At 39.5% G+C, this 16,293-nt stretch overlaps 1 protein-coding gene across 2 annotated transcripts in view; it reads left to right on the top strand.

The window, feature by feature from the left end:
• The first annotated feature begins 205 nt into the window (after positions 1–205).
• LOC138293228 (DBIRD complex subunit ZNF326-like) overlaps positions 206–16,293 on the top strand; it is a 73,474-nt gene continuing 57,386 nt past the window's right edge. Inside the window, exons 1-5 of one of the 2 annotated variants that reach the window (XM_069232327.1) lie at positions 206–342; positions 3,051–3,147; positions 6,315–6,720; positions 7,946–8,135; positions 14,720–14,819. In XM_069232327.1, the coding sequence (XP_069088428.1) occupies positions 3,053–3,147; positions 6,315–6,720; positions 7,946–8,135; positions 14,720–14,819 (791 nt within the window). In that variant the 5' untranslated portion in view covers positions 206–342; positions 3,051–3,052. The remainder of the gene's footprint in view (positions 343–3,050; positions 3,148–6,314; positions 6,721–7,945; positions 8,136–14,719; positions 14,820–16,293) is intronic. The other variant, XM_069232328.1, reaches the window with a different exon arrangement.

Consider the following 16,293-nt stretch of genomic DNA (forward strand, 5'->3'; position numbering starts at 1 on the left):
GGGAAAGGCCTGGCAGCGAAGGGTTTAAGGCCTACAGCACGTGGAACGCAGCTGTTGCCATTTCGCGGTCAGGCAAAATATTTCGTTTTTCCTACGTTCATGGAAGCGAGATTTGCTGCGGAGCTCCCGTAGCACAGGCGAAAGCTGCTACGGCCGTTCTCTTTCTATATCTATTATTCACTGGGCGCGATAGAAAGGCGTCATCAGCTCAGCCAATCAGACTGCTGTTCTTTTGTCCGAGGCTGGAAATCGTCTTCTCTTACTTCTTTCTGTGAAACTGCGGCCTTGCAGATACGGTCTCCCCGTTTGCTAATTAGAAAGTCGGACCTTACGCTTGTTCAGGTGAGCTGACGAAAGTACCGAGAATACCGGGATGATCTAACTACGCAACCTCAGAATATAGGCGCTGCGTTTAGTTATTCTTTGTTCTGGAATGGGGTTGGGAGCGCGATCCCCGCTCCCCTGGACGTGCGAAGCGGCCCGCGTCCTGCATACAATATGATCCCGGGAGCTTGTTAAATGTGACATTAAACCCACAAACTCTGTTAAAGATTAACTCCGGTGCGGTGCGTTTCTCAGGCCTTCAGAAGCCTCCCGTTCAGGGGCCAAAGGAAATGTGTTCATACATTCCGTTAACTATCCGTTGGGTCTCCGACTATAAAATACGCCAGTGATCGCTAACTATGAATACAGTGGGTATAATGGTATTCCGCCTTATTATCTACAGTCCGTAAACTCATTCAGACCGCATTCGTAGTCCGTTGGTTGCAGACCTAGGGTACTAGGCAGATTCATTCAGCCTGTTCTTTGTCTCCATTGTCGGGGTATAGGATCCCTTTATTCTTTACCTTTTGGATGTTCAACGACAAAAACCCTCGTATTAGAAATCCCGCCTCGTATTTGCAGCTTACTTGTTAGTGTAACGGTTGTCATGACCTCTGTGGTTTTGATGAAACACAACATTGCTATCTTGTGTATTTTTTATTGGGGGGGGCGGGAGGGCACACACGCACGCAACAATGTATGCGATGATCGTATTAACTTCTAGCCAAGCTGCTAAAACATGTCAGGCGTTGTGTGGTGTGGCTAAAAAACACCGCCAAAATCAATAGGTCAAAAAGGCGAGAACTGTTGGCTTTGCCATTGCACATTACGTATATGGTGCGTCCTGTTTATCAGCATTCTTCAAAATAGTACGCGACTGGGGTTTATTAGTAAATAAGCTCTCTGGGTTATTTTGGGAAAAGTAATTCTTCCGCCATACATTCTGGAACGGCGTTTGAATGCTAGGAAAAGTGGTTAAAAGCCAACGATTTTGCAAGCCACTCCCATGATTTGGTATGTTTGTATTTTCTTCAGAATCCGCCTTTTGATATTAATGATATTTTTTAGGGCAGTGTACCTTGATGGGGGTTGTTTTACATGATTTGTGATGGATTTTTGTATTGAAAGCTAAATGTTATTCTACACAGTTGTCGGGATACGTTTAAAAAAATAGTAAATTATCCTTCCCAACCTCTACAAAAGCTCTGTGGAACTGAGTAAATCCCAAAGGGAACATAATAAAGTCAGTGATCTTGTCTTTTAACCAGAAAAATAAACTAATGCCAATATAAATATTTTAAGTATCAGTAAAGCATATGTTCGTTGTATTCCTTTTTATAAAGACTTGAGAATCACTAGATGTTGCACAGTGATTGGATCTTCTCGCACCTCTAAGAATGGCAACACATAGTACTGGGTAAAAGGGTAGCTATAAAATTATTGTGCCGCGACCTTCCTTGTCTAATGCTTTCCCGGCACTGCACTAACTTCTTGTAAGTACACTGCCAGGCGTCCCAGTTAAGAGTGATGTTCTCAAAGCGCTATACCATTGTTCATTAGGTATAGCTTTCTCCATTTCAACTCAGTCGTGTGAACTTTTTTCTGCATTCTCAAGTGGGGTTGCAGGAAAAAGATTCTGTAACAACTGTGATCGTAACTATGCAAGGGGAATGATCGCCGAGTGAAGTGTTTTCAAATGCATATATATATTTGATTTACGGTGTCCAGTAGTGAGCACATTGATATTTGTGCGTACTGAAACAAAATATTACATAAGGAGCGGGAAAAGCCTGAAGCTCATTCTGGATTTTTTTTCGTCATTCACCTATGTTTAGTCATTTGACAAAATGGTTCTCAGCTTCATTTGTAGCTTCAAAATTGATAAGCCATTATCTGTGTGAGGCCAGGATTCCTTGGAGACCAACATTGACTGACTGACCGACCTTCAGCTAAAATCCGGTTGGGAAGCTAAAAACGCAAAAGATGCTAAGGAGATAACGAATTGATATGCTTTGGTTTTTGTCCCAAAATGTCAGTACCCATACCCTGATGGTAGTCACTGGGGCCAGTGGTTCCCAGCCTTTTGACTCCTGTGGATCCCCACTTTATCATTACTTAAACTCTGGGGACCCCCCCCCAAAAAATTTTTTAGAATCCCGGGACCCCCACATTGAGTCATTAGTGTAAGCCGGGGACCTAATCTGTTAAAACTTTGAATCCACTGCACTAGGCAATTACAAATTGAGTAAATGGAGGCAACCACTGGGAATGAGCACCGGAATCACAGATCCATACATTTGGCGAAAATGTGCTTGCTTCCAACGGTGAGATAACCAATGTGTAGGGATTTGTTGTGGGAGGTACAGAATACTAGTACTGAACTAAACCAGGGCCTTTTGCCAGTGAGTTTTTTACGTGGACACATCTAGTTTCAGGCATGGTATCTGAAGACCAGATGCAAAATATAGACTTGTAAATAGCACACATAAAGCAGAGTCCATTATCACAGGTTTGGTAGCTTCTCTTCCCAATGCCCATATTATACTACAGTGACAGTTTTGCTTCATATACTTGGTTAAACACAGCATATAAGCCAGCTCGGATAGCAAAACTGAACCTTGAGATGTCTACAGCTGGTCTGCTAGTGGAAGAATAATTGTCAATCATGTTTAACTTTAAATTAACACTATTCCTCTGCAGTCATTTACCTATTTATTTTATTTTAGCAATGCAGCGAGACTACTCCCATGGATTATATGGAGACCAAAATCAATCTTCTAACTTTCCAAATCCATCTTTTGGCATGGAAAATGCTGATGACAGGTATATATATTTTAGTATCCTGCATGTATTTTTAAGCTGTTCGTCTCCACGTTTAGTCTAACTTGCGTTTGAATCATTTGCACTGTGTATGTAACCCTAACCTTATATTCAGGAATGGAATCTGCAATAAAGGGGCGGTGTGGTGAATAATATCGCAGTTGAGTCTAAAACCCAAACAGAAGTCATCAAAGAAAAGAACATTGCCTAGGCCTTCTTGCAGAGAATGCAAGATTAAATAAGAAGAGAGGCCTAAAACTTTCACTGAACGGTCCCTTTAATGCATTTACCGTGATTGCCTAAATCTTAAAGCTTTACAAGTGGAACCTGGATTATGTATGGTCCAAGACTTTTAAACTTAACAAGCCTTGCATATAGGGGATCCTTTGCACAGTTGTTCATAAAAATGTTATAGCAAAGTAAAAAAAAAAAAAAAAAAAAAAAAACACAATCTGCTGTGTTCTACATTAACATGTTTAGTATATATTCACATCTTGTATCAGTTTGTCATTCTGATTGCATTGAGGTAATTTAGTTACTCCAGTGTGAGGTGCAACTTCGGCCATAAATGAAAATGTTGGTGTCTATAAACAAGTTTACAGGAGACCTGTTTGTTATCTATACATACTTGTTGGCGATAATTAGGGTCACTGTTTCTGTAGTTCTATGGGTACAGAGGCAAAATGTGTACTTTTTTGCTTCTCTCCCCCTCATGATAGCAGAGTTCACGAGGTTGATTGGAATATGCTCTGTAGCAGGAATGTTATTAAACACTTTAATGTTTCTGCTGCACTGCTTACCAGCCCTTGTAAAGTAACATGAAAGTCATGTACAAATGTACTTTTATTTGGAAGACTTTAGGGTCATACCTAATCAGTAAAAATGACAGGGATACCCTTTAAAAACCCGATACCTCATGCAAGTACTGTTATATAACACTTTGCCATTTATGGTCCAAGTTAGACCTATACACAGGTATTCCACTTAGTCATAATCTTTTAGTATTTTCTTCTTCTTTTGGTTCCAAGAGGATGTGTTCTTGGAGAAGTGTATTATTTGGGTTCCTTAAGCTTTGAATGGGGCAGGAGGGTCAGAGTTTTTCTCAATGGCTAAGTTTCAAAGTACAAGCTTTTGAATCCAGCTAAAATGCTTTGCAGTAATTTTACGTGATTTTTAATTAAGCTAATGCATAGTTCGCAAGTTCTCATAAACCCCATGGCAGCATTTTACCCAGATTTGTAATTTGGATATTGTGTGTGTTGTTTTTTCTTTTTTTTAAATTAATATTATTCTTTATTAATCCATCTCAAGTCCCCCTGCTATTGGGGCGTCTCCACTGTCTTAAACAGTGGATTTTGAAAATGTGCATACAGTGTCATTTGTTGTAGTAAACTGCATGTGCTTGAACACCGTTCTAATGAAAGATATACATTGTTTCTGTAGTGGTGTATGTATGTTAACATATGCCCAAGTGGCTGTTGGCCAGATATGAGCAGAATGGTGCTACTAGAATTTTAATGCCAGTGTAATTCTGACTGATGTTGCTTGAGTACAGTAAAAATAATTAGTTAAATTCCTAACAACAAATTTGATCGGTTTAAATCTTAAAAAAAGAAAAAATAGCTTCCTTGCTGTGTTTGACCCTAGGGCTCCACAGCCAAAGAGCCCCTTTAAAAAGCACATCTGCAAATAACAAAGTTTGGGAAAGCATTAACATATCATACAGTCGTTAATCACATTGTCAAATCAAAATTCAATAAATGTTGGTATTAAGGTCCTGCCTGCAATTCACGAAAGTGGCTGGCAGCCTGCTCCTCATGCACCAGAATCATTGTCTGAGGTGGGACTCACCCAATTACGGCATGGTGTACACGGAGTTGGGCAGAAGCAAAATGTGATTGATACTTAAACAGATAATAAGTTAAGACGGCTGACCAAAAACCCCAATATGTTTGTTTTGATTTTACTATGATTTCTTTAAAAAAATTAAAAATAAGCATGAGGTTGCAAAGCAGCTAAAAGCTGTCTGTGGGTCTCATCTAACAAAATGTTAACCAGTGGGATTGCAACTACAGCATTTACAATCAAGAAGCACTTAAAATGACAATATCGGAAGAACTTGTTTTAGAAAGTTCTCCTGTTCTTTCAGTATGTTAACGTGTTAACTACAAATGTACAACAGACAATTTTTTTTATTATTTTTATGAAGCACCCTCCAGAACGGATTTATATTCTGTGTCTGGGAACTCAAATTCTCTCTATTCTGAGTGACAGTCTGCTTGCGTGGAGCTGCCCAAAAAGTATTTAAATTCGTGAGTAGTTCCCTTGCGTAGGCCAACCTTTTGTATTTATTTATTTTATATTTCAAATGCATATTGCATCTATTCGCAAAAAGTAAACAAAAGATGCAGGCCTGCTAGGGCCTTACCTACTGCCTTTGCTTATTCTAAATTGTCTGCACTGTTTATGGTCTAACTTGTTTTTTAATAGCAATCACTGTTCAAGTTTTCACTTTCCTTGTAATTTCACACCATATGCTGTGTGTTGCATTCCTTAGCTTGTACTTTAAAATTAGCTAATTGGTCTCTAAATCATTTTTATGTTTACTGTAATAGTTTTGAGAGGGGATTTTTTTAAAGTTGGATTGGATAACTATATCTTGTTACCTGAAAGACCACTTCATGGACAAATCCTGTTGTATGTTAAGACCGCCAAGCTGCTAATGTTTTTTCTGTAACTCTTTGAGTGCATGTTAAAACAGTATCCGCTTTCAGGCTGTGTTCTCCAAGGGAAATGCAAGACACTTGTGTTTTCCATGGAGGTAACAATTGGAGGGGTTCAGCACAAACACAAATGGTGCTGATCTCCTTTTACAAGGTGGCTTTTTCAGGCAAGGGCTGGTCGAAAATGCCGTTTATGGCCTCGTTAGTGCTATTTAGGTACTTCTACTATCTCTATGATTAAAGAAATACTACTATTGACTACTGTATTAGTTTAGACCATTCAGTTGTAGGTGAAATCGCCCAGCCCTCTTCAAGATGTGCATACTAATTGTTTAAAATAATATATTTAACACAATGTAGTTGAAAATGTCAGTTAATTATTTGCATTTGAAATGTTATAACACCAGTAAGCTTACTTTGTTTTTTTCCTCACTACAATTTTTCCAGGTTTGGACCTTATGAGTCTTATGACTCCAGGTCTTCACTGGGTGGGCGAGATCTTTTCAGATCTGGCTATGGTTATAATGAACCCGAACAAAGCCGCTTCGGAGATAGTTTTGATGATGGATATAAGAACTCCTACCGGAATAGCCTTGACTCTTTCGGAGGTAGAAACCAGGGCGGGTCTAGCTGGGACGCACCTTACTCACGTTCACAAATGAGACCTGGGTTTATGGATGACAGAGGAAGAGAAAGTTACTCTTCCTACGGCAGTTTTTCTTCATCCCTAATGAAGCCTGCGCCTGCAGGCTCCCGGGGGAGAGGAATGCCTGCTTATCCTGAAGGTGCGTTTGGAGGCAGAAGCTTTGATGCTTTTGGAGGACAGCCATCGGGCAGAGGTCGCGGCCGTGGAGTAAGTACAGAATCTTTTCAGATTCTTTTACTATAGTCAGTTTAAAACATATCCTTTAAAGACCAGAACTTTAAAAAAATGGAATGTACTGTTTTTCAACTTGGTGTCTTTTGAAGGGGCTTAAAGTATAAGCAGATCTTCTTGATTCTGACTTTGAAAACAGTATGCCTGTTTGAAAGTACAAAACAAATTGAAGTGACAAGATTCATCTTGTTGGTCAAATTTGTACATAAACAATGGGATCTAGAGGGGTTGAGTATCTAGCTAAGTGGGAGCCTGTTGTAACGACAGATCAGTTGTTGCAAAAACCTTTTGAAGTTCTGTGTGAGTTAAAGGTCTAATTTCTGGTTCAAAAAAGGAAAGGCAGTAGCTGCATACTAGTGTCTCCATACTGAACTTTTGGAACACGGTTTTACCGTACGGTGAGCACTGATGCTTTACTGAGCATTAGCACCATAAATCTATTTCAATTCTGGCTAACCCTAAATCAAAGTAGATGTTAATACCGTATAGAACTGTTAAATATGTTTGTTAGTGTTTACAGATCTGCAGTATTTTTAACAGTGAAATGTCAAGTGTACATACTGACATTTTAGTCTTAACAGTTTTCAGAATTGTAGCTTTTCCGAAGTTTGTTTGTTTTGGCTTTGTCTTACGCATGTGAATATTTATGTAAACGCAGTCACTGATTGGAGGTATACTTGCCCTTTATTTTCCTTGTTTTGTATCCAAACCAGTTTAAGTTAATCACACAAGTAGTGCCTGTTTCTAGAGTGCATGTTAAAATATCTATATTGTTCTAAACCAGCACTTTCTGGTGGTTTTTTTCTTCAGGTTTAAGAACTTGGATGTATATTTCTCCCACCTGCTTCCACCATTAGAGTGCATGCTCACTAAATTACATTGTAAATGGAAAGCAAACACGTGTCCTTATCAAAGTTAGTGTATTGATTGAAGAATAAGTATGGACCTTTTATGTTTATAGATTTCACAGTATACTACACATTTGATTTCATAGGCTTTTGAATTTTAAGCATCAAAGACAGCACTTTCTTGATCAATTCTAGAAAGTTTAGAAATAATTTACAATATATATTGCTTAAAGAACCTGGCTTACTACAGTGCTGGATTTTGAGAAGTCAAGTGCGCAAATCTTTGAATGTTGAACTTGTAGTCTGATTTATATCAATTAGCTGGTTACTGTTGATTTTCAAACAATTTGCAGCAAATGGGAGAATTTGGAGGTGTCTTTAGGCCTGGCTTCAGTAACCAGTTCAGAGGTGGAGCTGCTGGGAGAGGAATGAAGAGAAAGGGTAATCCGCCTGGTGATAAACCTGCAGAGACTGGCAAGAAGGCAAAACTGGCAAAACAAGGTGCAACTATTGTCAACAACAATGCGAGCAACAAAAAAGTTGGTACGTGTATAGCCCTTCTTTTTCTTTTTTCTTTTTTTTTCTTCTTTTCAGGATACAGTAATGTGCTGTACTGAATATCTGGTTTGCTAAGAATTGGTGACCCCGTGTGTGTATATATATAATATATAAACAGTCATCCATAGTTCATGTGCGTAATCCCTGGCAGTTATTGAAGATCAATATATACATATATATATTTTTTTTTTAAAGAATTGGCGTACTGGGATGGCAGATGTGTTCAACATCTTGATATATGTTATTGTTTGAAGTTCCTTTGCTTGTGCAAAATTTGTGATATAAACATAGTGCCTTCCCATACCTGGTGATATGGTACAATAATTCATTATTAGCATGCACATCCTCACCAAGAAAGATTTAAGACCTATAATGTTTTGGATGGCAGAATATAAGTACTGCATTATGATAGGAGACACAGTGTAATCTGAATTATTTCAGTTGAGAGATTTTGCTGGTTTCTTGTTTTCTGATATCAATCCCTGCTACATGAACAAATACTAATCTTAACCATTATTTCATAACATTTCATTTTCAACTCCTGGTAATTTGTGGTTTGGCACTCAAAAGCAGGTTTAAACAGTATAGCAAAATAACTAGTGAGCATTAAGAAAGAATATATAAATAGATGACTTGATAACATCATTTCAGATGTGCTGTAGAGTCCGGTTATGTCATCCTGGTGAAACCAAACCCAAATACTACCATGGGAACATGCACTAACAAAAGAGAAGAATGACAATGATACGCCCTTTAAAGGTCTGTCTGGTCTCGCATAAGTGTGGTCTTTTTGTGTGGTGAAGCAAGTGGATGCTTTGCTTGTGTTTGACTTGGTTTTGTACAGGATGGTGGATACTCACTTTTAACTCTATGTATGGACAATCAAGAAAGCGGTTTGCCTGCAGGCTTTCCTGTCCATACTGGATAGCATTTCTTGCCTTACCTCTTGTAAGGCTCCTCAGTGTAGTTCCCCAGTTACCTGGTGGGCGGGAAGATAAACCATGTGCACTTAATCATCTCCCGGACCTTTAAGAACAATGTGCCAGATGTGCAAAATGTGTTTTTTTTCCCCAGCTGCAGACCCTTCAGTTTGCATTTTTTGCGACTGCAAATTAACATTTCCAGAGCACGTAATCCCTTTTAATGACTTGGAAAGCCCTTTCCAGATTGCAAAATAAGTTCAGCAACCCATTCCAAATCACAATTATCAAGAGTACCCTCTCTTAATTGACAATCAATATGCGCTTTATCAGTGGTTTGGTACTGAAGTTGTAATTGCAAACTGTTGAAAATGTAACCATTCCTAAAAGCAGTTGTTCGCTGGTTTGGCCACATTGGACAGCTTTCCCTTTAGGAATTGTTGTGCGGCCTCGGGTGCTTCAGCCTTTCCTTCAGGAAATAGGATTGCTTAAAAAGTTACCTGTCTTGGAAATGCAAAAACAGGGATAGTCATCTGCTAATCCACGAAGGCCACATCCCCTTGACCTGACTTTTTAATATTCATTACATAGGTCATTCCACGATTTCTGCAATTGGAGATTTTGCTACTCAATCAAATAGTGATTACATTGCAAATAGCCTGTGCTCTATTTGCACCCGTTATTTGTGACCTCTCTGTAAGTGCATATGTTCCCAAGTGCTAAGTAGTAGAGCCTGTTGAGTTGGGGCAATATCTGGAGGTCTGTTTGTATAAACTAACCAACCTACCCTAAGAACACTGCCCAACAAAAAAGTAATGCCCAGAACATTTGATATTATAGTGTTGTTTAAAAATCGACCTCCGAGCACGTAAATATCTTAGATGTATAGGTGGCAGATTCTCAGTGGTTGTTGTAGAGAGGGGTCAAAACAAGGAATGCAAAAGCAATGAACGTAGTAACCAAAAAGAAATGAATGCAGCCACATACGTTCAGTAGTACAGTGGAATCAAAATTCACCTAGATATGATCTGAACACATGAACAGAATAAGCTAAAAAAAGAAGGTACCTCATTCCTGTTAAGTAAGCACAATCATTGCATGAAGCAAAATAGTGTGTTCCATTTAAGGGCAGTATGTGTATTTGTTGTAATGTCAGTATGCATTACTTGGTCCCATGTGATAGTAACATAGGGCGTGTTACAGTATGGGGGTCCATCAGACTTGGCATGATCCTGACAGCCTAACATTGACAACTACAGAATCGTAGTAGGTCCCAGATTGACCTACAACATGAATATTTATAAGAGTTCACAAAGTGTAACCTACTGCAGTTAGCCACAGTTACTTGGGTTGTTAACTTTTGGGTCAGCAGACCACCATGTCTATGTGATTCATTTTAAATAAATGAGCCCAAAACAAGAAAAGCTACACAGACCTTTTTAGTTTGAGCCTAGCAGTGTATGCGCTGCTCTGTTGACATGCTGTAATCTACTCTGTGGGCTTTAACCATGACCATCTCACTCCCATCGCTTTCATTTTTTTTTTCTTGGCCCGCCTTTCAAAATTCCCTCAATTTTTGCAGGTGAATGCTTTTTGTCACACCTGATGCTGTTACATGGTTTATTGCATGATCGACCATATTCCCTAGTGTGGCACACTACTTTTTTCTTTTGTCCCTCTGCTTCGCGCTCCGTGGCTGTATGTTGTTTCTTCCTGGTCTTTTGGCATGCCGCTGTTTCTTTGAGGTGTCTGTCTCCAAAGGCTGCAAGCTGGAGGCGTTTTTTTGGTTTTGTCATATAGCGCCAACTCGATTGGAGGAGTGCTTTACTTGAGTACCAGTTACAAGCAAGTAATCAAGTTTATCAGTTGAAAAATATACAGAAGGGCACACTTTAAACAGAAACATCGCAGAAAACCTGCGGCTGTCCTCGCACTGCGGAATAGCAGATACTACAATAGTCACTGTACTCTGGAAACTCACCCCATAATGGTTTGTGGGGCATTTCTTGTACACATTTATTTCGCCCATAACTGAGCCTGAGGTGGTCCTACGACAATGTGACCACCACCAAAACGTTCAGCACGGCTAGCGCTTTCTGTCTAGGTCATCTCTGGGTCCCCTCACTAGGTTGGGGGCGGGGGGGCCCTAAAATAATAACCTCTCCAGGGCTAAAATAAATAAATTCGACCACTCAAATTGGCAAGTCTTATTTTATCAGGTCGAGCTATTTTTAATACTTATCCATTCCTTCTGTCAAGTTGACACTGAACAGGTGTTCTGTTCAGTTGAGAAGTGGAGGGGCAATAAAAGATGCCTTTAAATCTTGTTCTTATGTCACATTTGCTCTTTTGTTCACAGACAGAGGTCAAAAGTCAGTTTTCTTACAATTAATTTTCCTTCTGACTGCAGAGTTCCAGGACTTTGTAAGGTGAACTGAGTGACCTTCTGCTTAGAATGTAAAATAAAAGGATACAGGGTGTCAGGTTTTTCCTAACACACACCATTTAAATTAATAAGTCAACTGTGCAAGCATTTCAGACTACTGTATATGTTGATGAGCAAAGGAAACACAATTTTCACAGATTAATACATTACATAGTTTTATCAGTAAAGCTGCAAGTTAGTGGGGAGGTTTTTTGGGCATCTCTTGGAAAGTTACTGTGTGTAGATGACAATAGTACCACATCATGGTTTAGTAATATATTTATTAAAATTGAGTGTTTAAACAAACTGAGAAACACTCCTACCCTGATGGCAATGTTGTTATCGAACTAAAAGAAGTCCTAGGTTATGTGAACTAGATTATTGTGATGCATGCAGCAAACTTTAGTCTACTTAATCAAACAAGTTTTTTTTGTACTGCACAAATGATGAGCTCACATATTTGAAGGTGTAATCTTGGGAGAATTAAGAAAGAGGCGAGACTGTAAACTATTCGCCTAGGATCACGCAATTTGAATCCCGTTTACATTATAGTTAGGTCAAGTAGATTATTTAAGTTACTCGACCTGCAGGTCTAATAACAAATAACCCCTCCCGCCCTTCTTTTTTTTTTTAAGTTCTCTCATGGATGGTCATTTGTTTTTACAACTGTAAGTAGGTTGTTTTAAGGGTCGTTTGTATTAATATTGTTCTAGAAGGCCTGCTAGTCCTGAAAATGTGTAATACATTACACCCTCTAGGGGCTAAATATATGGTCAGGTTGCATTAATTTCTGCCATTATATTTTTCATGTGGTTGTGCTCCTAGTGGCTGACTATATGGTTACGTGACCTTGCTTCTTCCAAATGCTGTTTTTTATTGTGGTGCCCCTACGGGGCTGTTCTGGGCATTATGATCTGATGCCAAGTGCATGAAGGAATGCATAAACGCAGTTTATTTCTGATAAAAGATTTTTATTGTGTTCACATGATGATTGTATATGTTTTATTGAGCTCTCTTTATTGTAATTATGACCATGATTCATGCCAACGTAACATCCGTAATATACTATGACTGTTTGAACACTCTTGATTTGTGGGTGACCCTTCTAGGAGATCACAAGTGGTAGCACAATGTCAGCTATGGTATGTTCCATCTGCCAATGTAATGTACTGTATGGCTACATAATTGTAAGGTCCTAAGGGCAAGACTTATTGGCTATGCCAGTGCTTGTTTGAGTAGCCACTGGTCCCATGGACTAATGCCTACTTCCAAAAAACCTTTTTGTCAATGTTCACAAAGAGGAAGGGGTCCCTTAGGTACCTCTTTCTCTTGTGAATGAGGTACCAAATATTAATGTTTTGCTGAAGGATTTATTTTGCAAAACATTGGTACATACCGTAAGCAATAGGCATTTGGAAGGGCCCCAAGTGCGCCCCTTCCCACGACTGATTTCTTATTGTTTTTTAAGCCCATTTTGTGATTTGGAAAACCTTTCCTTGAAGGGTTAATGGTGTTTAGTAAATTCCAGAAAGTGCTTTGAGCTGTCGCAAACCATCAGATTGATCAAATCTGGGGACTTTGAATTGTTACACACTCTAAGTGCGCTTTTTTCCTGAGGACCACCAGATGTCACGCTTAAGGGGTTTGGGAGTTGTTCCATTTTCTGAAGAGTATTTGTGATTGAGCATAAAATTCAGCTATTTCTGTATAGTATTAGTAGTCCTATGGCCCTATCCTTGATTAAAACTTTTTTTTTTTTTTTTTTTTACTTTGAAGATGACTAATCTCCTCAAACTAGCTTAGGACATTAGTAATTTGGAAGGGATCCCTAGATACACCCATGAAGAAATAATGTACCAGGGCACACGAAAAGTCCAATCTTTACTGTGCTTGCAAGTCCGCATGTAACACGGGTATATAGTTCGTAATGAGGATTTTATTTATCTGCTGTCATATGTTTCCAATCAAAGCAACAGCTAGTCCAATGAAAATACAGCCACCACACGTTTCGTCAATAAGACTTCCTCAAGGCATAAGTAAAAAGGCTGAACCAAATTGCACAGATTCGGGCAAATATCCTATATCCTGGACATACTGAGAGTCCAATGTAAGAAGTGCATATATGCAGCGTGTGATATGCTCATATAAAGTACATAGCTCCGACCTTGATAAGTCGTGATAGTCCGGTTCAATCCCACGTTTGTAAACGCGGGCAATTAACACCAACACGATTGCACCTGAAGTGGTTGGGTGTAGTACCGGTTGGCACCCTTGGCAGGAGAAAGCATATTATATGAACAATACTATTATATGCATACTTGAGGTTAAGGAGGTGCGAACCATCAGCATAGCCACTATTTTGTATGTATCATACCTTCTTCCCCAGTCAGCCCTTTTTAAGACCTTGGTTGTCAAAACATCCAGTCATGGTTGCTCCGTTAATAGAAATGGAAATAAATTTGTAAATGCGTAATCTTGATATTCTTTTGCGTGAGGATATTTTGATGGACTATCCTTTGGCCAATCGCCAAGTGATTGGCCATTCATCCAAACTGAAATGTGTCATACAAGAGGATGGAGAATCATTTTTTAGTGTTGAGTGCTAAGTGCTCTAATCTCATGTTTTACGTTGTTGCAGTTTCTCCACATCGAGTGAATATAGTAGCATGCCCAGTTATAAAAGTCAACTTGCATTCTTTTGCTACGTAAGTGCATTCTCCCCTCAAGTTCAAAAACAACTGCTGTGCCCTCTTTCCCTTTTGAATGATCACCTCCTTCTGGTGTTTTATTGTTGAATGGACTTGGTGGTAAGGGGTTAATAAACTCCGTCTTTGACATTTTTTTTTAAATGGCACATTGGCGAAAAACATCCATACCAGACTGTTTTCAGATGTTGGAAAATGCAGTAGATTGGGTGTATTGCACAAATTTTAAGTGAATGGTCTCGGCTTAAAATTTAAAGAGTAAATATTGGTTTGGTGTTTAAATAACTACCAACAACATGCATTCAGAAAAGTTAATTGTTGACTTTTAGAGATGTATTAGAGGCTAATTGTTCTCTTGTGTTTAATGTCAAACAGAGGTTGATGGATATGTGCTCAGACTTTTTGGTGGTTGAGATCCAAATATTGCAAATTATTACACAATTTCAAAGACACAATATTTGAGACTATGGCATCCAGTGTCAACTTAAAATGACATTTTCTGTTTATTTGCGGTAAAAGGAAATGATGAAGAGGAAGAAAAACGGAAGATTGAAGCAAGAAGAGAGAAGCAGAGACGACGACGGGAAAAAAACAATGAAAAGTACGGTGATGGATACAGGTTTGTCGTAAAGACAAAATGTTTATAGTGGTTTGACGCAATGAATCTAAAGGTCTTAGTCCTGTAGAAGCTTATCATGGCTGTACTAGGTGGATATGATCTGGCTTTTGTTTCTATTAATGACGGTCACTTCTTTGAGGAGGTCATGTTTAAGATCTGGAAGGCCACAGTAAACCTAACTTAGGTGAACTGCTTTTATTCATATGCCTAATTCCACTTGCAGCTTTTCTGACATGGCTAACTTTCGTTTTTATGTAGTCCTGTAATCTGAAAGGAAAAAAAACAGTAGGACATCTTTCTTATATTGACACCTTTTTGGTAAGTATCTTGGGCCTTCGTGTCTCTGGTTGTTTTCTGACTACTTAATAGATGACTGTTGTACTGGATACATCTATGCCACACCTCTCCTCCCCCCCCCCCCCAAAAAAAATCTTCTGCAACCTCTGTTTCACTGTCTGATGGGAGGACTATGTTAGTGGAATGGGGCCTTTATAATGGCTGCAATAAAAGCCACTGTTCAGGCAATTACAGGAGATTTGGAGTGAATCCACACTTAACTACACCCAGAGACAATGTGCGAAGAAGTACAGTTTCTTTTTTCTTTTCAACAGCTCCATTTTCAATTACCATTGCTCAAAAAGTAATGATTTTGAAAGATCTCTGAACAAAAACTGACATATTCCAGTGTTTCACCATCCAGCAAACTATCATGGGCATTGCTTTTTCTACTGTTATTAAATCCCAGCCTTTTCTGAAAGTTGTGTCCTCTCTCGGATAACTGCACGAGCAAAAGACATTATGGCACTGGGAGCACCACTGAGAAATTTTTATCCATTATGTTGACAGTGGAAGATTGAATGTGCTGAACTGCACTACAAATTAACAAATAATCCCAAATTGTGGTTGTGCTGCCCAAATCTGCTAAGGTCTTTAGCTTTGTGGCCTATACAGCTAGGTCTAACAGCTACCAGTTTGCCTCGGAGTTCAGGAACCGGAGTTTGTAGGGGCATCTTTGCTCGTGCAGGGGTACCCTCACACAGGACCTGCACCATGCCGTTGGGGCTAGGGGGCCTGCCATAGGGGTGACGTACAGTGATCTGGTGCAGTGACCGCTAGTGAAAGGGTTCATGCACCTTTTCACACAGGCTGCAATGGCAGGCCTGCAGACAATTTGCATGGGGTCCCATGGGTGGCATAATACATGCTGCAGCCCAAGGGAGAGCCCTAGTCGACTAATGCCCCGGGTACCTAAGTACCATATACTAGGCACTTACAGGGGTACACCAGTATGCCGGTTGTGGGTTGGAAAGGCAGCAAATTTAGAGGAGAGTGCATAATCACTGGTTAGCAGGATCCCAGTGACAACAGGCAAAAAGTGTGGGTAACATGCCAAAAAGAGTGACTTTACTACAGTGATACAGCAGAGAAGTTTGTATATTCCAACCTTGAGGATAACGGAGCAGAGGTCAGGGGG

This window comes from Pleurodeles waltl, chromosome 4_2, assembly GCF_031143425.1.
Source record: "Pleurodeles waltl isolate 20211129_DDA chromosome 4_2, aPleWal1.hap1.20221129, whole genome shotgun sequence".
Lineage (NCBI taxonomy): Eukaryota > Metazoa > Chordata > Amphibia > Caudata > Salamandridae > Pleurodeles > Pleurodeles waltl.